The sequence below is a fragment of the Molossus molossus genome, unplaced genomic scaffold, assembly GCF_014108415.1.
Source record: "Molossus molossus isolate mMolMol1 unplaced genomic scaffold, mMolMol1.p scaffold_m16_p_1, whole genome shotgun sequence".
Classification (NCBI taxonomy): domain Eukaryota; kingdom Metazoa; phylum Chordata; class Mammalia; order Chiroptera; family Molossidae; genus Molossus; species Molossus molossus.
The window spans coordinates 34975803-35001295 of record NW_023425344.1 but is presented as its reverse complement, the minus strand read 5'-3'; the positions used below and the strand labels follow the sequence as shown (position 1 = coordinate 35001295).

The 25493-nt window shown below is 37.5% G+C and overlaps 1 protein-coding gene across 1 annotated transcript in view; it reads left to right on the top strand.

Annotated features, from left to right (window-relative positions):
- The first annotated feature begins 756 nt into the window (after positions 1-756).
- The window catches only part of CNGA1 (cyclic nucleotide gated channel subunit alpha 1), a 38359-nt gene continuing 13622 nt past the window's right edge, over positions 757-25493 (top strand). Inside the window, exons 1-2 of the mRNA XM_036277422.1 lie at positions 757-999; positions 21546-21666. Of these exons, the coding sequence (XP_036133315.1) occupies positions 21560-21666 (107 nt within the window). The 5' untranslated portion in view covers positions 757-999; positions 21546-21559. The remainder of the gene's footprint in view (positions 1000-21545; positions 21667-25493) is intronic.

The following is a 25493-nucleotide window of genomic DNA, read 5'->3' as shown; positions in this document are numbered from 1 at the left end:
TAGTCTGCTAATTTTCTTTGTTAGGCATCTTGGGGTATGTCCTCTTTTGATAGCTTTCTAATCGCACTGGGAGCTGCAGCTATTTATCTGAGGCCATAGATGTTACTGGCTTGTTCAATGGCTAATTATTCAGCAGGACAACTATTGCAAGTACTGGAGAAAGAATGGTGTATTTTGGGGGTTGATAGATTGAAATGAAGGCAGTTTGCTAAACGGAGATAGTATTTATTTCATGCCATTCTGATTTTTAGCCATAAGAAAAACTATTGTGAGCATGTAAATGGTCAAATGTTGCACTAAAAATTCTTAGTGGAATTTACTTTTAGGTCATTAGAATAACATGTAGAAACTAATTGGCCTATTGATGTTTTTTGCACATCTAAAGCATGAATTATTCTTTTATATTTCTTGACCAGATATGTTTCAAATATGCAATTTTTTCACATAATAAACATGTCAATGAGTAAATAAGTGCACCCTACTTATATTTTAATAGTTTTTACTATGATGGCACTGTATTTAATTATACTTTGTAAAAACCTAGAAAATTCTTTTAAGATTGTAAACCTGGGTAAACTCATCAGGCAATATTACCTTTGGTTAATTTTACTTTCAAATTTGTTAAGAGGTGTTATTCTGAGACACCCCATTTTATTCCTAACTCTCATACATATTAATAAGCTTAGGCTCTAGCAAAGGATAATGGTGATTTGGTCGCTGTTATTTTCATCCGTATATAAGTCCGCAAATCCAATACTGGCTCATGAAAATTCTCCCTTGTCAATGCCACAGAATTGTTTCTTTCCCTGGAAATGATTATGAAAACTGGCCATTTACACATGTTTAAAGAAAGGAAAAAGATCAGCATATTTATTATTTAAAAAAATTAAGGCCTGGATTTTGACAATGTCAAGATTTACACTATCTCCCTGTTGGTTTTGGATACACCACTGACTCCCTTTTCTAGAAGACACAGATATATTGCCTAAGCAACCGAAGGTAAGAACCCAGTGCTAATTACAGTGTATTTTCACATAAACTTATACCTCAAAATATCAGTATTTGCTTTGTTTTCCAAACTACATGCATTCTACTTATATCTGATGATTGTATTTTTATTGACTTTTCTGTATTTTTGACAGATAAATGAGCATTCTGCTAAAATATAATTTTAGTTTAACATAACAGTAAGTAAAGGCCTAGCAATGTGATTCTGCTAATCTGAATATCACACCATGCATGGTAAATACTAGCTACTTTTTGCAAATTTCAAGTTCATTTTAGAAGTCAAAAACAATAACTTTGGCAGGTGTGTCTTTCCCTAAAGGAAGTATTATATACTGGTTTACTTCTTCTTTAAAGTATTTGGAGATCAAATTCATATAAATCTTAATAAAAATTAACTCCTAAAAATATGAGTCTCAACTCATTGAGAAATTTTTAAAGATTAAGTGCTTTATAAACATTATTATAACCTGTACATCCCCTTTTAGAGATAAATAAGTGATTCAAAGAGATTAAGTGACTTTCTCAAGGCAACATATTACTATTATGTAATGGAGCCAGAATTTAAATTACCTTACCTTCTTTTAATTCTTCATGATAAGAATGTATATTTTAATTAGACTTTAAAAAATTGTTATCAATTACTGTCATGTTTTGCTTTTATAAATTTAAAAATTACTCTTTATCATATTGTTGTGCCAAGATGATAGGATTTAAAACATTCGTGATTTTATTCTACATTAGAAAGTTAGACATTATTAAGCCAAGCTTTTAAAATGTTCCTATCAATAAGGACACATCTTAAACTGACTTTTTACATTTTGACTATTTTGTTTATATATCCCTTAATTAATTTGTTCTACTGTATTTATTCTTTTCATAAATATTGCTCACTCATGTCATTGTTAGATGAAGCAGGCAGACAAAAGAAGATGGGTGTGAAGCATCAGAGTGTAAATAAAAAACAAATAGTTGTTGAGTGCCATAGAGAATACACACTCCTCTATTCTTGGAATATTTATAAATATTGATCACAAAAATAATTTTATCAAGGCAAAAAAAGTATACAAGTTACATTCTCTGGCCACACAGTCAAATAAAGTTAGAACTTAATAAAGTATAAATTAAGGATCCCTTAGAAATGGAGAAAGAAAAGTATGGGAAAGAAAAAAACAATGCCAAAATAGCTCTTTAATGGAAGATAACAGTAAAGCAGCTATTGCAGATCTTTCTCTTTTTTGAGGTAATTTCTAACCTGTGAAGTTGATATGAGCTAAAAATAAAAAAGTCTGGATAAAATAGATTATTTTCTACACACATAATGTCTAAATTTAAATTAAGAAGTAAAAAAATAAATTGAACGGAAATTATAGGCAAAATTGAAAGAGCCCAAGAACTACTTCCCAAAACAGGCAGTGTACCTTAAATATTTTTACTTATTAATTTATTCATCAAATATTTATTAACTACCTACTATATGCCAGGCATTGTCTTAGGCAGAAACTTTCCTTTGTTTCCTCCTGTGTCCCTATAAATAGGTCAAAGGAATAAACCCACTAATACCAGAGCCTTCACCTTGGGTAAGAGCATGTGGGACTTGGGCTGCCATATTTTAAGTTTTAGCTATGGCACTAACCAAACTTTCCACTGCTGGTACTTTTCTACACCCCCTTAAAGGAGATACATAATGTAGCTTCCCATCAGCAGATTAAAGATGTCTGAGATTTTACTATGATTTTCCTCCAGGGTTTTTATGGTTTCCTGACTTATGTTAAGTCATTTATCCACTTTGAGTTTATGCTGGTTTATGGTGTAAGTTGGTGGTCTAGTTTTAAAAGAAATACATTTTGAGAACAGACCAAGGATAGGACATGCTTTGACTCAGTTGCTGCGTTTTAAAGAGATAAAATTATCATTATGGATAATATAATTGTCTTCACAAAAACTCAAATTCAAACTAATAAGTTTGCCCTGGCTGGTTTGGTTCAGGGGTTGGAGCATAGGCCCGTGGACCAGAGAGACCTAGGTTCGGTTTCTGCTAGGGGCACGTAACTTGGTTGTAGTTTGTCCCCGGCCCCAGTTGGGGTCGTGTGGATGGCAGCCAGTCAATGTGTCTCTCTCACATCAATATTTCTCTCTCTCTCTTTCTCCCTCTCTCCCTTCCACTTTATCTAAAGATAAATGCAAAAATGTCCTTGGGTAAGGATAAAAAACAACAATAAAGAAAACTAATGTTTGATAAAAAATAAATACATAAATCAATAGCTCTCCTATATACCAGTAATAACTAATTAAGCAATATAATAAACAAACAGATCTTATTTGCAAATAAATTTAAATACATAGGATACATTTAATAAGACATGCACATAGCTTATTTAATGAAAATTATAAAGACTTACAGAGTAGATTTTTAAAAGCCTTCAATAGCCCTGGCTGGTGTGGCTCAGTGGATAGAACATCGGGCCACGCACCAAAGGGTCATGGATTCGATTCCCGATCAAGGGTGAGCAATAAGTCAATATGTCTCTCTCGCGTTGCTATTTCTCTTTCTCCCTTCCTCCACTCTCTCTAAAAATCAAAGGAAAAATATCCTCAGGTGAGAATTAACAACAAAAATAAAAGCCACAAATAAATGAGACATCGCTTGTCATGTGATTAAAATTTTTTTCTATATTAAGAATATTGATTCTCCCAAAGTTAATCCATAAACTTATTAAAATCTCTTTTAGAACACATTGTTTTCTTGGAAATTTGACAAAATTATTCTGTTACTGAAAATAATAAATACATACATTGTACTGTCATAGGAATGGTTATTTAAATACAGTCATTAAAATAATGGAATGTAGATTTTTTATGGTAGTTCCTATACAATAAAATAAATGACAAAAGTAAAACATTGTTTTCTGTTATTATGAGCCAGGCATTATGTAAGATGTTGGACCCATATATAAAATTAGAGCTCATTTGTACCTGCTCTCAAGTCTGGTGGGAAAGACACCGATATAAGTGGATCACTATAAAATAGTGGATCAATGTACTGATGATAAATGCTCCATGTCTTGTAAGTGCTGAGGGACCCACAAACCCTCAGGTATACTAATTCCAGACATGAGAAGTATTTACTCTTTTCTTCATTCTTTACCTTTTTCACATACTGTTTCCCCTGCCAAGAATGCTCATTTCCTCTACTGCCTGGCAAACTCCTACCCGTCCTTCCAACTCTAGTTACGCATTCCCTGCTTTGGAGAACCTTGCGTATCTTCCACCTCTACAGAGTTGGAACAAAATCGTCACACAAAAATTGTTACACAAAATTGTCATATTGGACTTTTAGCATTCATGTGGTTCTCCTATTAACTTCTCTAGGGCTTAATGTCAGTCTTAATCAACCGTCGATCTTTCTTTTCTGGCTCTCCTTCACACCTCAGCAAGCTACATGGTGCTGCTGTTCACAAAGAGAAGCAAAAATGTTAAGGACAGATTGAATTATGTTGTCTGCAAATTGTTTGCAAGTAAAAATATCAGTCCTTTCAAATGCGTTTCTTTTGGGTATAAGGTATTAATGTGTAAGAAAAGCGGGAAAAAATAATCCTGAATTTTGAATACTTCTTGGGACTGACAAAATCTTTGTGTAATTCAAGTCTTAGGAAACTCAAGTGCTGGGTGCTAAATATTTATTTGCCTTTTTATGTATTTGCTCACCTTTATTATCCCCATCAATAGTTTGTATTTGTTTTGGTCTGGGGATATTAAAAGAAAAGGAAAGTTTTCTGCTCTTAAGAATTTTAGAGAATACTGGAAACGTATGTTTCATGGGACAGTCACATGAAACATAGATGTAGTAGAAGGAAGTAAATGCTTCAGCCAAAAGAATGATTTTAAAATGTAGTCAGTACTTATGGTGAAATCATAATAGATTTTTATGGAAGGTTGGAACCCTAAATTCACTTTCCAAGGACACCTCCACATGCATTTCTGAGACATTCCATTATGAAACAGACAGGATGAGGTACCCAACAAAAAAGGCCAAGAAATCTTCAGTTAATCAGAATTTATTAAATTTTATGGTCAAATTTGGAATTCTGAATACTTCTGATTCAATGGAGAACGTGGGAACAATAACACATTAAGACCTCCAACCATCGTGAAAAGTCTATTTTTATTTTATTTTTATTTTTTTTACCCTTGCTTAATATGACATCTTGATTTTAAAAAATACTTTCTTGCCCAGCCGGTGTGGCTCAGTGGTTGAACATCGACCCATGCACCAAGAGGTTGCTGTTTCAATTCCTGGTCAGGGCACATGCCTAGGTTGTGGGTCAAATCCCCAGAGGGGGGCATGCAGGAGGTGTCCTATCGATGTTCTCTCTCATTGATGTTTCTCTCTCTCTCCCTCTTCCTTCCTTTCTCTCTAAAAAAATCAATAAAGAAAAAAAACTTTCTTTTATGATGTAGGGTCTTGTGATGTTCCATGGTCATAATATATGTGATTATAGTTATAATAAATTCTTTAAATGTATTTGAAAAATATTTCTAGTGAACAAAACAGGTATTTTGCCCTCATGACACATCTTCTAGCACTTAAAGCACTCTTTTATTTCACCATGTTTTCTTGTAAAATGTTTTGACTAAAAAAACAATAGTACTAGAAAATGTATTGTTATTTGATGGTTTTGTTAATTGGATTTTGATGAGCTGAGATTTTATTTATGATGCTGCTTTGTAAATTTTCTGTGGATTGTGAAGGTAATGATAATGATTATGGTAATGATGACTTCCTTGGTGGAATTGTTCCCTCCTGAGAAAGTGTTGCCACAACAAGCCTGCCAGGTCCTTGTGTTTGCTATGGGGACACACACACACACACACACACACACACACACACACACGGCAATAGTGCTGCATCAGCACTGTTTTCCTTTCCATGGGAACTGCAGCTTTTGTATGATCCTGTAAAGATCATTGTTAACTAGTTGCCTTGACAAATCTGATTTCTCAAAGTTATAGTTCAAGGGGTGGTGGTGGGGGGATTAAAGAAATACTATTTTAATCATTTTACCTCTGTTTGTCTCCATAAGGAAGTTGATGGTTCTCTCTCTCTCTCTCTGAGCTTGGAGATTATATAATAATATCATCAACCTGCTTTTGTAAAACTCTTCACAGCCTTCAGTATTGCTTTATATATATTTGTCATTAGGTCCAAATAGAGAATCATTAAAATAGGCAGGGAGGATATCATCATCTCTACTGTACAAAGAGGAAACTGAAGGTCAGAAAGATCTCTGCTGAGGTCTCACTGGCCGTTTGGTGAAGGGCTGAGACTAGAACCCAAGTCTTTGCCAGCAGGAGAAGGCTGTCTTCAGGCACTGGCTACCTCCCTGTTGCAGCACAGCTAGCAAAGCCTGTTGTGGGTGGTTACACAGCTCTGGGAGCATTGTTAAACATTGAGAAACAATCTAAGCTCCGCAATTGACTACTGAGATTGGGAAAGGACTAGAAAACATTATTGTAAAGCAAAAGTGCTGACACAAATGATTTTTGCTTCTAAACAAAATCCCATGTAAAAGTACTACATTTTTTTCTCATTAAAAAATACATTGGGTGAAAATACAGAACAAAAAGAAGAAAGAGAAAATACTTATGCCACCACTAAAATCTTATTATCTTTAACATTACGGTGCTTATCTTTACGCTGTACATATACATAATTTTTAATACAATGAGATGATACTATAAATATTGCTTAACAATCTGCCTTTTTTGCTTTGGTGGTCCAGAACTTATTACCGATTGACAAAAAAGTGAGACAAACATCCTTGCCACCTTTCTAGTGACCACAGGATCATCAGATTTGAGTGTCCCTATAATCCTGACTCACTGCACCAGAATCTTATGGGTTGGGAGAAAGTGACAAGCAGAGGAAATGGGGCAGGCGACTTTAATAAAGAGTTTGGCCTGGCCGGTGTGGCTCAGTGGTTGAGCGTCGACCCATGCACCAAGAGGTCACAGGTTCGATTCCTGGTCAGGGCACATGCCCAGGTTGTGGGCCCAATCCCCAGTGGGGGGCATGCAGGAGGCAGCCAATTGATGTTCTCTCTCAATGTTTCTCTCTCTCTCTCCCTCTTCCTTCCTCTTTTTCTGAAATTAATAAAGAAAAAAAATTTAAAAAGAGTTTGGAGTAGAAGCAAAGCAAAGATGAGTGGGATTCCTTTCCTCATCACTTTCACCCCTGCTCCCTCGTTTATTCATTTACTCATTCATTCTTTCTGCAAATATCACTGGGTACTTGCTAGGTTCTATGAATAAAACACAGAACAAAAATTATTTCTTCCTTTTAGGAGTGCAGTTGAGTGAAATTATAAAAAATCCTTTCTGGTATTTTTTCTAAGGATAGTGGTAGATTCAGAAATTTACATAATAGGGGCTTAGGAGCAATCATCTGGTGAGAAGTGAGGGCTAGAAACCTATTTTTAAAGCTACATTTATTGACTAAATCTGTTTTTTTTTTATCCTCATCTGAGGACATTTTTCCATTTTTTGTTCAGGTAGAGTGGGAGGGGGAGAGAGGAAGAGAGAGAGAAACATCGATGTGAAAGGGACACATCGAGTGGCTGCCACCCGCATTACCAACCAGGGCCGGCGACAAACTGCAACCGAGGTACATGCCCTTAGCGGGAACCAAACCCGGGTCTCTCGGGGCCGCAGGCCGATGCTCCAACCACTGAGCCAAACCGGCCAGGGCTAAATCTGTTTTTTTTTTGTTTTTTTTTAAAGTGTATTACTTGGGGGTGTCTTGGGGATCCTAAAGGATATCATTGGAAGTTAAAATTCCCAAGGCCACCCCTTTTACGTAGTCGATGTTTTTAGACACGCTTTCTGAATTTATGTCACTGCATTGTAAATAACTGGCTGAATCCAAAAGACACACTTTCATGGAGAAGACCACACTGATAGGAACGAAGCAGGGCCAAACAAGTGTCGCTTGAGGCAATTGGTGACTGAATTCCCATATCGTGCCTTTTCTGAGCCGCATGGAAAGAGGTTGGGCCTTGCAGCCTGTTTTTGCACACCAGCTGTACAGACAAGTCACTTGATCTTGAGCAAATCATTTAACCTTCCTGAGCTTCAGGTCCTCTCCTGCAAAACGGAGAGCATAAAGCCTTGCCTCATATGCCTTCATCTAACATGTGCTTCAGTGTAAAAGGCACTCAATAAACATTTCTTTCCTCTCTCTCTGTCCCTACGGTCAGAAAGTATAGAGGCTGAAAGGTTGATTGATGCAGGTGTGAAGCAGTCATTAACAATTCCCAGAGGCATTTTCACAGAAGTAATCAGAAATGTTTCCCTTTAAGTCTGAGGAACTGTTTAGAATTTGGACAGATTCCATTGAGGCATAGACTAGAAATACCTTATCTACTCAGAAAGAGGCTGACATTTTCCTATCTCCCAACTGCCACTTCTAAATCCTTCACTACATCCTTGTCTTTCTCCACAAAGCTTGTCTTTCTAGTCTTCATCTTGGCCATCTACTGACCTCTTTGTTGCCACTCCACATTCATCAAATAATTTGGCACCTACTGTTCGATGTCCCTTTCCTACTGAGTCTCACCGTGCTTCTGGGCAAGCTCCGCATCTATAAAATATGATGCACCTGAGGTGTCTGAGTCCCTAGCTTCACAGGTTCTTGTCTTCCACAACTCCTGTGACCTTTTTCTTCCTCTTCTCCAATGTGGTCACCTGAGTCCTTTACTGAGACCTGCTTCCCCTCCACGATGGTAACCTTCACGATAGCATCTCATTTCCTGACCGCAGCCTCCTCTGCTTCCAGCTCTTACTCTTTCCCACTAGACCCCTTCTTCAACTTTATTGCGGTATTTATTCCCTTGACCTATATTTCCTAATATATCCTCCCTGCCCAGCATCCCCTTCTTCTCCCTTCAGCCTCAGACATGTGATGCATGTCATTTAGATGAACCTCCTTAGCTCCTCTGCTCCTCGTCCCTCTACCCCCCCTACTGATCCACATCTTGGGTTATTCCGGATAACTGCTTTTTTGTCTCTTTCCCACCTGAATTACTGCACATGGTAAGAGAAAATCACAACACCCTATGCACTATTGCATCAGTTGGGAGCCTAGTGATCCCCTGTAATCCTTCCACATATTCCTAGCCCAGATCCTTCCTTCCTATCGCCTGAAGTGGCATACCTATTTCACAATCCCTAAATTCTCACCTAGTTGGAAAACTGGGAGTGTCCTTACTTAGATTCCTTCAATGACTCATTCTCTTTAGGATAACAGAGCATTCAATGCATGCAGTGAATTAACCCTGCTTTGTTTTCCAATGGGATCCTAGAGATAGCCTGCAAAAGTGTTCCTTATCTATTAAATACCTTATGTGTTTTGTTAACTATAATATGCACTTCTTGGCAGCATGTAGCATATATTTTATTAGTCTCTGAATTCATAGCATGTAGCACCTTTCCTGCTGCTAGTAGGGGTTGACTATTTCTAGTGGGAGGGAAGGGAAATGGAAGGAAGAAATGATTGAAGGACTATTGTTACCAAGCAGATTTTTTTTTGGTCAAAATTTAGTTTTCTGACAGCCTCAGACTCTTTTCCTAGACACTAAGTCAATTCAGTAGCTGTTCTCTGTGTGCCTGCTCTGGGCACACCCTTCACTAGGTGCTGTGGGTGCTGGCTGCCAAACAGACTTCGCTCATTCCTCCAGCAGTTTGTTTTTGTTTTTTAATCCTTACCTGAGGATATTTTTCCATTTATTTTCAGATAGAGTGGGAGGGAGGAGTAATGAGAGAGAGAGAGAGAGAGAGAGAGAGAGAGAGAGAGCACGATATGAGAGACACACACTGACTGCTTGACTCCCCCACGACTCCGACCAGGGTGGGGGATGAACCACAACCCTTGACCGGAATGGAGCTCCCGACTCCTTTGTCCTGGGGCCGATGCTCTAACCGCTGAGCCAGCCAGGGCCCTCTAGTAGTTTTAATCAGTGAGTGGGCCAGTGTGGCTAGAGTTTAGTAAAGTAGGGGATGTCTCTTGGGGCTGGAACTGGAAGCAGGACTTTAGAGCGGGGCTTAGAACACTTCTGTAGTTAAAGGAAGAAGATTGATGAGCAATGTCAAGGAACAAGCTGAGACTCTATAGCAAGACTTTGTAATGTTCCTAATCCAATTGTCATGTGCTCTCCTGCCCGGTTAATCTTCCCAAAGTACACTGGGAAGATGTCATTCTCATGCCTCAAAATCTGCAGTGACTACTCGTTGTGGAATGAAGAATGAGGACCTATTTTGACAAAATCCTCTTACTTTCCATGTCTATTTCCCACTGCTTCTCTGTACCCACCAGTGAAGCAGATGGATCTCTATTCTCCTGACAGGTTTCCTCTTCCACCACCATGGCTTTTCTCACGAATTCCCTTTCACCCAGAAGCAAAGGTCTTTTCTCTAGCTCATTTCCACTTGTAAAATCCTACCCACACATGCCCCTCGTTTTCTGTTTGCTCTTAGATGCTTGCCCCATTTCCCTGCAACCTGTTTCCCAGGATTCATTGCCCACTGACTTTATTTCGGGTTCGGCCTCTGGGAGGTACCGTGGAGGAGAGACGAAGCAGGTCATTTCTCCCACTCATGCATTGCTTCTGGCGGCATCTCCCACCGTGGGTCCATCTTCCACGGCAGCCTCTCCCTCTCCGACCCTATTCCTGCTGAGCAGCCCTTGATTTAGGCTCCAATAAGCTTCCTCTTTCTCTCTGTCTCCTGCTCTAGAGGTCGTCGCTGTGCCCGTTATTGCTCATCTCTGGGTTTTCTTACTTTCCCTGTTTATGTTTTCCAACACCTTTGTTATTAATTCTCTGTCTTAAATTCTCACTGTTAAACCATCTGATTTGGCCCTTTTCCTGATTGGACCCTGAGTATAGACCATGCTTCTGTCCAGTGCCATCTTCCTCACGAACCTCTTTATTTAGCTGAACGTGATTTTTCTTTTCTTTTTTAAAAAATAGTACATGTTCCATATTAATTTTGTCTGCATTATCCATGAGATTTCTCATCCATTTGCTTTGCTATATATAGTGTTTTACATATTCACTTAAGTGAGGAATTTTTGTGACTCAGTGAAAACTAAAAGCTGAAAGTCATCTTCCAAAGCAGTTGTGTCCCTTTGATTCACTAATTTTGATTCAAAAATTTGCGTTTGGGGGAAAATGAATCCTCTAAAAGAACTTTATGGTTCTTTTCAGATGTCTGGTTAACAATCCTAGGATACCAAACAAGATGAAAAGTAGGTAAAAAAATTAAAAAATTACTATCATAAACCCTTTCTCAGACTACAGATTAATTTTACCTTTTTCTACAAATGCAAAAAATTTAAAATAAAATATTAACAGCTAGGATCCAATAGCATATGAAAAGAACTTACTATAATCAAGAAGGGTTTATTCCACAACTATTAAAATAATTTGTTAATATAGCCAATCATATTAATTATCAAAGGAAAAACAAGATTATTTCTATCACAGCAAGAGTGGCAATAAAAATCAACATTTCAACATTCATTCCAATTTCTAATTTAAAAAAATGGAAAAAAAAGGAATAAATGGAAACATGAATAAAACATTGATCTCAAACCAACAGTTGGTATTATGCTTAAGAGTAAAACTCTAGAAACATTCTTATAAAGCCAAGAACTATATTATGTATGTAAGACAGCTTTGATATCAGGATATCAACACTGTTATTTATTATATCCTGGACATTTTATTCAAGGCAATTAGATATCAAAGCTAAATGCCTCTCTAAAAAGAGGAAAGAAAATCATAATTTTATGTAAGTTACATGATTGTATTACTAAAAACAGAAATTATTAACATAAAAACTACTAGAAATAATTTTTGTAAAGATCAGTAAGGTGGCCCTGGCCAGTTTGGCTCAGCGGTTAGAGCGTCGGCCTGTGGTCCGGAGAGACCCGGGTTCGGTTCCCACTAAGGGCATGTACCTCGGTTGCAGTTTGTCCCCGGCCCTGGTTGGTCGTGCGGGTGGCAGCCACTCGATGTGTCCCTTCGCGTCGATGTTTCTCTCTCTCTCTCCCTCCCACTCTATCTGTACAAAAAATGGAAAAATGTCCTCAGGTGAGGATAAAAAAAAAAAAAAGATCAGTAAGGTGGCTGGTTTCACCATAAATAAATAAAAATAATTTTATGACAGAAAAAAATAATACAAGGGGGAAACTAAGTGACAGTAGAAACAAAAATATAAAACATCTAGAAATTAACAATAAAAATGTAGGATCTATATGTAGAAACCTTTTTGAAAACATAAAGAAAAATAACTTCCTAACTTATTCTATGATTTTAATGCAAATCCCATCAAAATCTCATTGGTTGGCAAGGTAAGTTTAGGAGGATGATATTTCAAATCAGTGGGGGAAAAGGTGGGCTACAGATTACAAATTAAATGCTGTTCAGAATATTGGCTGGTCATTTAGAAAATATGGTTAAATTCCTACTTCACACCTTACACCCAAATAATTTTGAAGTAGATTAAAATTAAAATTTGAAGAAGGAAACCATAAAAGTAGTAGGGAACTGTATTTTCAAATAAAGTCTGGAGTAGAAAATTGTCTTTGTTTTTTTTTCTCTTTGTGTTTTCCATGCTTTTCCTAGGGTTCCTATGTATTTAAAAAGTGATTGTATAATTTTTTAAAGTTTTTCCATGTTAGAACACTTAGACCAACATGAAATTTTGGGACAAAGGAAGTGATTTCTTTTTCGGGTCTGAGCAAAGCCCAGGCTTCGTTTGTTCTGACTGTAGGGATAGTATTGTCTGTCTTTACTTAATTTTTAACTCGCATAACTTTTTCTATGTTGTGATAGATGAAATACTTACATATTGTTTCTTTCTTAATCATAAGGCATGAGGTCTCTCAGAGAGAGTGTTCACTGATGACAATAAGCTGGTAAATATAAAGAGAATAGTCACACCCCCATTCTGATGCTGATGAGGAGTTAATGGAGTAATTTGCCTCTTTAAAAGTGGTGTTGTTTAGTAAAATTTACTTTAATTACATTTTAAAACATGCTATTTCAAATATATGTACACTTTCATGAACAAGCATCACAAAAACACTTTACTGGCTGCTAAGCTATTTTCATTAGTTGTTTGAATACTAAAGGGAGATAAAAAGCATTATTTCTTGTTATACTTGAGAATTTAAGGTTTTCTGAAGTGTAAGTCATTCTTTGTTTTATTATAACTAATGAAGTGTGTTTTATACTTCCCACTTCAAATGTGTTTTCCCACTTCAAATACTTTCTTTCATTTTAATTTGTTAAGAGTCCTGTAAGTGGAGAGGGAAAGTTCTGAGGAGAGATAGGGACAGTTCTGCCTGGGGATCCCTACAGAAAGATGAGTATCTTTTTTATTTATTTTTTATTTTTTAATCCTCACCCGAGGACATTTTTCCATTTTTTTTTTTGTTCAGATAGAGCGGGAGGGAGAGAGAGGAAGAGAGAGAGAGAGAGAGAAACATCGACGTGAAGGGACACATCGAGTGGCTGCCACCTGCACGACCAACCAGGGCCGGGGACAAACTGCAACCGAGGTACATGCCCTTAGCGGGAACCGAACCCGGGTCTCTCTGTACCGCAGGCCGACGCTCCAACCGCTGAGCCAAACCGGCCAGGGCCAGATGAGTATTAATAGGCAGAAATTATATGAAATTCAATGTAACTCAAAAGTGTATGCGCCCTGGCCGGTTTGGCTCAGTGGTTGGAGTGTCGGCCTGCAGTACAAGTTCGGTTCCCGCTAAGGGCATGTACCTCAGTTGCAGTTTGTCCCCGGCCCTGGTTGGTCGTGCGGGTGGCAGCCACTCGATGTGTCCCTTCACGTCGATATTTCTCTCTCTCTCTCTCTTCCTCTCTCTCCCTCCCGCTCTATCTGAACAAAAAATGGAAAAATGTCCTCGGGTGAGGATAAAAAAAAAAAAAAAAAAAGTGTATGCCACTGTGAGGAATATATTCTTTAGACCAACAATAGAAGTCACTGTTTACTGGGCTCTTACTATGTGCCAGGCATAACACTAAATTCTTTACTCACTTAACCTCAGGACAGACAGGTGAAAATGTTATTTAGGAAAGAAAAGAATGTCTAAAGAACAAAGCTGCCCAACAAGGAAAAGGGGTACTCATAAGGCAGCAAGTTCCCACAGTCAGAAGTGTTCAAAAGGAGACCAGGTCTTTATTTATCAGGAACACAGTGGAGGCATTCCTGTCTCAGGTGGGAGGTTGGTTCAAGTGACCTTTGGAGTTATAACTGCTTTTGAGTGTTTATGATCCTACCCTGCAGAGGCCATCATACTTGTAATATAAACCATATGACACCAAACCAAACCAAAGAAAAAACCCCCACTCAATTTAAAATTCAAATATTATCTTTAAACATATAAGTTATTTCTGTCAGTCAAGACATTAGTGTTACTTGTTTAGACACATAATATATGTAGCCTTTGAGTTTCTTTACCCTTGAGATCCCATTGTCCTCAAATTTAAAAGTGGGTTATGGTACACTAAAATTATGAAGACTTTAAAATTCGAATTCAAATGTGTTTTTGCTTTCTCAGTTCTGGTACAAAAGGTTTTGGGGAAACTCATCATCAGTGTAATAAAGAAGTAAAAGGCACAGATTTCAGCATTGTGGGTACTTTGGTTCATGTATCTGCGGAGTTTGGTATCCTTTTCGGCTATGTGATCTTGGCAAATTTATTTTTTTTGAGCTCCAGTTCTCTTTTCCTTGGCTAAAGAAATCTAAAGACAATCCTTACTTCACAGTTTTGTAGTGATAATTACATGCTTTATGCCTGGCATGTAGTAAGAACCCAGTAAATGGTTACTTCTATTATTACATTAAAAAATTATTATCACAATGCACAATTATTTTTCATTTTTTTTTATGCCAATATCTTTCTGTGTTTTTAAAAACAAAGGTAAAATTTGCATTAAAGCCTGGCCAGTGTGGCTCACTGGTTGAGCGTCGACCCATGCACCAAGAGGTTGTCGGTTCAAATCCTGGTCAGGGCACGTGCCCAGGTTGTGGGCCAAATCCCCAGTGGGGTGCATGCAGGAGGTGGCCAATCGATGTTCTCTCTCATCGATGTTTCTATCTCTCTCTCATTCTCTTTTCCTTTCTCTCTAAAATCAATAAAGAAAAAAAAATTTAATTGCATTAAAAATGCATATATATTAAAGGTACAATTTGATGAATTTGATCAATGTATAAATTTATGTAACCACCTCCCACTTGCATTCCAGAAAGTTCCCTTGTGCCTCCTTCCAGTAAATTCCAACTGACCTCCCCTTCACTACAGACAACTACTATTCTGATTTCTATCACCATTAATAGTTTTACATGTTCTTGAATTTTAAATAAATGGAATCATTAAGTATATACTCTTGAATCTGGCTTCTTTCCCTCCAAGTAATGTTTCTGAGATTCATCCCTGTTATTGTAAGTATCAGTAGTTCATTCCTTTTTATTGCTGAAAAGTATTTCATTGTATAAACCAGTTTGTTTATCCATTCTCCGACAGATGCAAGTATGGTATATCTCCATTTCGTGATTCTATAAATATAGCTGCTGTAACCTTTCTTGTACAAGTGTTTTTGTGTACATATGATGTAATTTCTAATGAGTAACTACCTACAGTGGAATTACAAAGAAACAGAGTTGGTGTGTGTTTATCTTTGTAAGAAACTGACAGTTTGCCAAAGAGGGTACCATCTTCCCTTCCACCAGAGATATGAATGACATTTGATGTTGTCAATCTTAAATTTTAGCCATTGTATTGTGTGTGAAATGATATATCATTGTGATTTTAATTCTTATTTATCTGGTAACTAATGATGTTAAGCACATTTTTATGTGCTTATTGGCTATTTTTATCTTTTCTTTTAAATTTTTTCTTTATTGATTTTAGAGAGAAAGGAAAAGAGAATGAGAGAGAGAGATAGAAGCATCGATGAGAGAGAACATTGATTGGCCACCTCCTGCATGCCCACAACCTGGGCATGTGCCCTGACAGGGAATCGAAGAGGTGGGTCCATGCTCAACCACTGAGCTACACTGGCCGGGCTATTTTTATCTTTAAGGAAAGATTTGTTCAATTTTTTTGTTTATATTTTTATTGGTTGATTTCTTTTTATGGTTGATTTGTATAAATTCTTTATATGTTATGAATATAGATATACTTTTTCCAGATGAATGTGCTATTAATATGCATGTGAACTGAATATTCTCTGGGGCTTGTCTTTACATTTTATTATCTTTCTTTTGATGAGCAAAAGTTTAAAATTTGAGAGCATCTAATTCATTGACATTTTTTTTTAGGTTTAGTGCCTTTACTGTGTTCTCTTTAAGAAATCATGGCTACCCCAAGGTCATGATGTTGTCCTCCCATGATTTCTTTTAAAAGCTTTATAATCTTAACTTTTATGTTTATGTCTATGGTTCTGATGATTCCCTTCTTTAGACCAAACTTGAGTAAGGATCTTTTGAGTCCTTTTTCTAATTAGGCTACAACCTTGGGCTCTGTTCTTTGCCCACTTATTCTAGGTTTAGCAAGAATCCTGAAAAGTTATTTTAGTGAAAATCCTCCAAACTTGGTCTGATCAGTCTTAATATCTAATCATATTCTGTATTCCTCACTCTTATCACTCTTATCATATCACCTTGGTCTGCCTTCAGTGAGAATCCTTCCCTCTGAGTTAGACTAGCAAGAATCCCCCTAGCCTTGATATTTCTTCTTAGTAATCATTTTCCATCCATTGACCTCCTTCCCTCCTTGGTTATTTAGGTCCATTTTTTCTCAATGCATTCAAAGTTGAACCCAGTCTCTCTCCCTTATTATAAAACCCCATTGTAGTAGTCTGCTCCCCGAATAAGGTCTGTTTTACCATCTTTAATAAGTGTCATGAATAAGTTTTTCTTTAATAGTCCACCTGGCATTAATTATTGTGGTGGTATGGGTAGGTGTTGATATCCTTTTATTTTTCCTTTTAAAACTAGAACTTTATTTGCACACTGAAGCCACAATATTTTCAAGGTCCCAAAGTGAAACATATAGTAATTAAGTGGCAATTTCTTGGTTGGACAAAGTCTCCTAAATGAATGTGTGCCATTAATTGTTATTATTGATTTATAGTTTCCTAATGGATAAAAAAGCTGTGGTACATATACACAGTGGTGTACTATGCAGCTGTAAGAAAGAAAGATCTCTTATCCTTTGAGACAACATGGAGGGACCTGGAAAGTATTATCCTAAGCGAAACAAGCCAAACAGAGAAAGACAAGTATCATATGATCTCACTTATTTGTGGAATATAATGAACATAACAGTCCCAGAGATGTGGAAGTGGGGTACAGACTGACAATCCCCAGAAGAGGGGGTGGGGGAGAGATAAACCACAGAACTTATAGCATGTGTGCATGACCAATGGACATGGACAACAAAGCTGGGGACAAGGCGGGGAGGGAGGGAGAGGAGGGTATCAGTGGGGGAAAAAGGAGAAACATCTGTACAAAAATAAATAAATTAATTAAAAAATAGTGATAATAAAAAAAAGATTTTTATATTTCCTTGGCCACTGATTAAGCAGGGCAGTTTTCATAAGGAGGTAGTGCTGGCTGTCTAGTGTCAGTACTTATAATTGCCCCCAACTCTCTTCCTAGTGATTTGCATCTCTCTTTCCCTCTATTCCCCTTCCCCTCCCCAACTCTCCGTGCTTCATGTGTTTGTTGATTGATCACATAACATTTTCTTCACGAGCATTTTCTTCCTTATGTTCTTAGCATCTTACATACAATCAAGATATTTGTGTCATAGCAATTTATTTTGATTTTGTAATAAAAATAAATTTATTTTGTAGCTTCTATTTTATTTCTTATGTTTTCATCTAAAGATTAAAGTCATTATAATAATAAATTATGTTTATGGTACATAGTTAGGACTTGGGTCAGGATTGATTCCAGTTTAACATTACAAAGCTGTACTGTGTGTCAAGTTTGCGTTCTGCTGCTCCTGGATGAACTCCCAAAGAGCTCACAATCTGATAGAGTAGACAGACATGTCAGCACCTGGGAATTAGCCTGTGTGAGTGTGAAGAGGTAGAGAACTATGGATACAAAAAGGAGAGTGTGTCCATGTAGTCATCAAAGTCTTCACAGAGGTGACCTATACACTGATATCTGAAGAACAAATAGGATTTTTCCTGGGAAAACAAAGAGTCAACAATTCCATATCAAGGGAACAGCAGGAGCAAAGGTATTATTAAACAAAGATACTATATAAAAACCACAAACACAACTGCCTGATACACTATCATTTGTTTATGAAGTAGGGGGATGGCTAAAGCTAGCTACGTTTCCTGGATTTTTAGAAGCCTAAGTACTCCTTATATTGGTTGGTTCTATATCTGGTGGAAGATCTCTGAAAAAGCAAAAAGCATCACTGTTAAGCATACCTTTCTTCAGATTCCCTTCAGTGCTGGTAAATGTGGGGTGCACACCACAGTGTTTTTGCTCATTTCAATAAAGACTCATGAATATATTTAAGGAGATAATACTTTCATTGTCTTGAAAGGTTAGACTAATGTAAAAAAATGCAATAAATTCCAGAATTTGTTATAGTGCAGTTCTTCAAATGCCAGCAGAAATCAAGGGTGGTTCATTGTGCCAGAATAAAATAGTCCTGTGTAAGAGAACTATGGGAGAAAAGTGAAAAAAATGGTTTGACCATTAACATCCCTCCTGTATTTTTTCCAAACAACTGAAACAAAAGCAGTTTGGGTAATGTCCTCTGCTTTTTGCCTTCCCTCCCTACTCTCTCTCCTTCCCTCTTTCCATTTTTCTCTCTCTCTCTTTACATTTCCCTCTCCGTCCTTTCCCTCCATTCCTCTCTCTTGTTTTGACAACCATTTCAATGTTCCCTAGCACCCCATGCATGGAGAATCAGGAAAAGAATCTGTTCATTTGCAGAAACCAAACTGCACACTGGCCCTTTAAATAGAAAGCTTTAATTCTGCGAACTAGGCATTTACACAGTCATTGAAAGGACTGGATCAATAGGCCCTAAGCTAACCCCCCAGGCATGACCTCAGAACAGCATCCCAGAATTGGCCGGCAGGGAAGTTTCTGCTTCTCTCACAATTGTGGATGGGCAGTGAGGAATCCCCCACTGGAACTGTGTTCAAGAATGCCACATATTAAGTGTGATCCAGGGATCCGGAAGCCACTTCCTCCACAATTATTGGCTCAAGAGCCACTCTTCTGCTAGACACACACCGACATCAACTGGATATCCTGCCTTCAGCACTCAGAAAGCTAGTGACCGCACAGGGACTGACCTCCGGAACCCAGTGTCTCCTTGGCTATCCTTACTGGCACCCAGAGCCTAAGCTGCAAAGAAATTGGGGAAATGTAAATTGTAGCTCTTTCAGTTTTTGCAAATCATGAGAGCACACTAGGAGAGAGGAACGGATGCTGCATGCCAATCCACCATGTCTACTAGGCTAAGAACCTTTCCAAAATAGTAAATTCAGTGAGTTTTCATAGCTTCTAATGAAAATTCATGTGAGTATACTTTTAAGTAAAAACAAAACAAAACACCACACAAGATTTGGTCACTTAAGCATTTATGGAGTACCTATTGTGTGCAGGCATTCTGATTACAAAGGTTTTCACCCTCAAAGGTCACATCTCATTGTAGTCACATGTGCACAACAATTCATCATAAAGCAAAATAATTGAAACGCGTACAAAATACAGTGGCAGAGAAGGAAGGGATTAGCTCAGTCAAGAGTGGGGAGTCAATGAGGAGTTGACCTTGGCTTGGACTTGAGCAATGGGTAATGCCGTCCTAGGACACGAGGGAGGTGGATTTCCCGGGCTGAGGGAGCGCATGTGCTAAAGTCCATGTGTGAAACAGTGGCGCAGTCAGGGAACTGAAGCCAGAGCACCATTTTGTTCCTTAGGAATAATCTGTTTTCATACTATAGCCCAAGTTTAAAATAATTATTACAAGAATGATACAATTTTCTGTTTAATTAGTAAACACCATTCCCATTTTAAAAATATGTAATAAATGGAATACCTTCTAAAACAACATACCACTGATGAACAGTTTTAGTAACTAACTGAAGTAGTTATTGAGCACATATTAATTACATAGCATCATAATAGACATTAAGGGGAATGAAAATGAACTTTACGAAATTGTCCTGAATTCCAACAACTTATAAACTAATGGAGGCATGAAGGCACTACCAAAAACCTATTTAAAAAAATAAAATTAAGAAGTAGGGGTGATATTAAAAATATTAACAAATTTTACAGTTGTTGGACACTTACAATCAAAATGGATGCTGACTATAAATAGCTGGTCCAGCTGTATCGGTGGGTGCCTTGAAATAGCAGCACTCTTGAATGTGTATGATTCTGTAACCTAAAGGTCCCTGGGCCCACGGAGTCTTTGGATCCAAATAAATTTGCATTTTATTAACAGTGCATATAATTCCTGTTCCTGCCCACCTGTACTCACAGGACGCCCAGTTTTACCACATTAAAAGTCTCCCCAGGGTTTTCCAGGGAATCTCTCAAGGGTGCCTCACATGTTGTGACTTTTGTGGAAATAGGCATGGTCTTTTAAGTGGTGGCTCTTGAAAGGTGAAGGCCCCTCCAGGCTCAGGTGATCCAGGGAAGCAGGCGGCTGGGAGGAGGAACTTTCTCCACTCTGTAGCCAGGCCCCCTGCACGGCAGCCTGAGGAGCAGCAGCGAACAGCAGCAGGGCACCTTCAGAACTGGGGAGAGGGTCCTTCTGAGGACTGTGGACAGAAATCATTCACTGAGGGCAGTTGAGGTGGGGTGTGAGGAGGAGGCAATGCAGTAGAGAGCAATGATGTGAGCATGCTATATGCTGGAAGCAGCTGGAAGGTGAATTGATGTTTGGCTCAGCCAATCCACCTGATCTTAGGAGATAATATACCCAGACAATAATTGAGAAGACTTGCTAAAAATGTGGCTCAGTTGTACCCTTATTCACTCCAAAGCGAATACCATTCAAGACCCTTTTTTCCTGAATGCCAATAGACACTCATAGCTGATTAGACACATTTCATATTTTATTTTATTAGTTTTTATTGTTGCTTAATTGTTTAATGTGTATGTAAGATCCCTGTAGTTTTGTCTTGCACCCACATTGCTTGAGTATTTTTTTTTAAACTGGGTAAATACAGAATTAAAAAAACAGTTCTATCCCTCTGTTATATTCTTGAATTACAAAAAAATACACTAAACTCTGGCGAGTGATAATTGAGGGCTAAGGCCATGTTTGTATTCTATTAAAGAATAATTCTCACATATAACAGGAAATAAGATTGTACTACAGGGTTAGAAGAATGGTAGAGTAAAACTTTTGATTATATATGTAATACATAAAAATCATCCTACTAATAAGCCTTTTCTTTCCCCAGATATTATACTAACCATGAAGAAAAATATTATCAATACACAGCATTCTTTCGTCAATATTCCCAATGTGATTGTACCAGATGTGGAAAAGGAAATAAGAAGGATGGAAAATGGAGCATGCAGGTAACTCCATGCATTTTTAACACCAGTCACAGTTCTTAAGTTTAATTAGGCTTTATTTCAACTCAACTTTTAATTCGTAGCCTTGAACTTTAAAATAAAAAAAAAAAAAGTATTTATTTATTTTTGTTACAGATGTTTCTCCTTTTCACCCATTGACATTCTCCTTACAACCCCCCTCCTCTGCCAGCATTGTTGTCTATGTCCATTGGTTATACATAAATGCATATAAGTTCTGTGGTCTATCTGTTCCCTCCCCATGTCCTGTCCCCCTCTTCTGAGGCTTGTCAGTCTGTACCCCACATCCATGTCTCCAGGTCCATTCTGTTCATCAGTTTGTTTTGTTCATTATATTCCACAAATAAGTGAGATCATGTGATATTTGTCTTTCTCTGATGGGCTTATTTCACTTAGCATAATACTCTCCAGGTCCCTCCATGTCGTCTCAAAGGATAAGAGATCTTTCTTTCTTACAGCCACGTAGTATTTCATTGTGTATATGTACCACAGCTTGTTTATCCATTTGTCTACTGATGGACACTTGGGCTGTTTTAAGATCTTAGCAATTGTAAATAATGCTGTTATGGACATAGGGGTACATACATTTTTTCTGATTGGTGTTTCAGGTTTCTTAGGATATATTCCTAGGAATGAAATCACTGGGACAAATGGCAGTTCAATTTTAAATTTTTTGAGGAAACATCATATTGTTTTTCATAGTGGCTGCACCAGTCTACATTCCCACCAGCAGTGTATTAGAGTCCCGTTTTCTCTACACCCTCACCAACACTTGTTGTTTGATGATTTGTTGATGACGGCCATTCTGACAGATGTGAGGTGATACCTCATAATTGTTTTAATTTGCATCTCTCTGATGATTAGTGACATTGAACATTTCTTCATATGTTTCTTGGCCATTTGTATGTCCTGTTCGGAGAGGTGTCTATTTAGGTCCTCTGCCCCCCCCCCTTTTTTTGAAATCGTTATTTACTTATTTATTTGTTTGTTTTTGCTACAGATGTTTCTCATTTTCCCCCCATTGACACCCTTCTCCCTTTCCTCCCCACCCCATCCCCAGCTTTTTTGTCTACGTTAATTGGTTATGCATACATGCATGTAAGTTCTGTGGTTTATCTCTTCTCCCCCTCCTCCTCTGGGGCTTGTCAGTCTGTACCCCACCTCTGTGTCTCTGAGTTAATTTTGTTCAGCAGTTTGTTTTGTTCATTATATTCCACAAATAAGTGAGATCATGTGATATTTGTCTTTCTCTGCTTGGCTTGTTTTGCTTAGCATAATACTCTCCAGGTCCTTCTATGCCATGTCAAAGGATAAGAGATCTTTCTTTCTTATGGCTGCATAGTATTTCATTATGTACATGTACCACAGCTTTTTAATCCACTCATCTACTGATGGACACTTGGGTTGTTTCCAGATCTTACCTATTGTAAATAGTGCTGCTATGAATATAGGGGTACATATATTCTTTCTGATTGGTGTTTCAAGTTCTTAGGGTATATTCCTAGAAGTGGGATTACTGGTTCAAATGGCAGTTCAATTTTTAACCTTTTGAGGTAACACCATAGTGTTTTCCACAGTGGCTGCACCAGTTTGCATTCCCACCAGCAGTGTGCTAGAGTCCCCTTTTCTCCACACGCTTGCCAACACTTGTTGTTTGATGATTTGTTGATGGCAGCCATTCTAACAGGTATGAAGTGATACCTCATTGTTGTTTTAATTTGCATCTCTCTGATGATTAGTGATGTCGAGCATTTCTTCATATGCCTCTTGCCCATTTGTATGTCCTATTTGGAGAGGTGTCTATTTAGGTCCTCTGCCCATTTTTTAATTGGGTTCTTTGTCTTCCTTTTGTTGAGTTGTATGAGCACTCTATATATTTTGGAAATTAACCCCTTATCTGATATACCATTAGCAATTATGCTATCCCATACAGTGAGTTCATTTCCATTTTGATGGTTGTTAGTTTTGCTGTGCAGAAGCTTTTTAGTTTGATGTAGTCCCATGTGTTCATTTTTTCCTTTGTTTCCTCTTGCCTTAGGTGTTGTATCAGTGAAAATTCCGCTGCATATGATGTTTGAGATTTTGTTGCCTACATTTTCTTCTAGAATTTTTATGGATTCACGAGTTACATTTAAGTCTTTTATCCATTTTGAGTTTATTCTTGTGTATGATGTAAGTTGGTGTTCTAGCTTCATTTTTTTGCAGGTAGCTGTCCAATTTTCCCAACACCATTTATTGAAGAGACTGTCTTGACTCCACTGTATGCTTTGCCACCTTTGTCAAATATTAATTGAGCATATTGTCTTGGGTCAATTTCTGGGTTCTCTATTCTGTTCCATTGATCTAACTGCCTGTCCTTGTGCCAGTACCAGGCTATTTTGATTACAGTGGCTTTGCAGTATAACCTGAAATCTGGTAATATGATCCCTCCTGCTTTGTTCTTCTTTTTCAAGATTGCTGGGTCTATTAGGGATCTTTTTTGGTTCCATATAAACTTTTGGAGTGTTTGATCTAGTTCTGTGAAGTATGTTGATATTTTGATGGGGATTACATTGAATCTATAGATTGCTTTGGGTAGTATGAACAATTTAGTGATGTCTTCCATTTCATGAACAAAGTATATGCTTCCACTTTTTTATATCTTCCTCTATTTCTTTTTTTCAATGACTTGTAGTTTTCTGTGAAGAGGTTCTTTACTTCTTTGGTTAAGTTTATTCCTAGGTATCTTAATTTTTTCTGCTGCGATAGTAAATGGGAGTTTTTTAGGTTCTCTTTCTGTTATTTCATCATTGGTGTATAAGAATGCCGTTGATTTCTTGACATTAATTTTGTATCCTGCTCCTTTGCCAAATTCATTTATTAAGTCTAATAGATTTTTGATGGAGTCTTTAGGGTTTTCTATGTACAGTATCATGTCATCTGCAATGACAGTTTTGCTTCCTCCTTTCCAATTTGGATCCTTTTTATTTTTTCTTCATGTCTGATTGCTGTGGCTAAGACTTCTAGTACTATGTTAAATAAGAGTGGTGAAAGTGGGCATCCCTGTCTTATTTCTGTTCTTAAGGGAAATGCTTTTAGTTTTTGCCCATTGAGTATGATGTTGGCTGTAGGTGTTTCATATATGGCCTTTATTATGGCAAGATATGATCGCTCTATTCTCACATTGCTGAACATTTTTATCAGAAATGGGTGCTGGATTTTGCCAAATGCCTTTTCAGTGTCTATTGATATGATCGTATGGTTTTTATCTTTCATTTTTTTTTATGTGGTGTATCACATTTATTGATTTGTGACTGTTGTATCAGCCTTGTGTCCCTGGGATGAATCCCACTTTGTCATGGTGAATAATTTTTTTGATGTATTATTGGATCTGATTTGCTAATATTTTACTAAGGATTTTAGCTTCTATGTTCATCAGGGATATTGACCTGTAGTTTTCTTTCTTTGTAGTGTCTTTATCTGGTTTTAAAATTAGAATTATGCTGGAATCATAAAATAAGTTTGGAAGTCTTCCTTCTTCTTGTGTTTTTGGAATAGTTGGAGGAGAATGGGTGTTGGATCTTCTTTGAATGTTTGGCAAAACTTTCCCATGAAGCCATCCGGGCCTGGGCTTTTGTTAGCTGGGAGTTTCTGGATTACATCTTCAATTCTCTTAAGTGTTATTGGTCTCTTCATGTTTTCTGTCTTTTCTTGGTTCAGTTTTGGGAGACTGTGTATTTCTAGAAATTTTTCCATTTCACCTAGATTGTCCCATTTGTTGGTGTATCTTAATATTTTTTTTTATCCTCACCAGAGGACATATTTTCCATTTT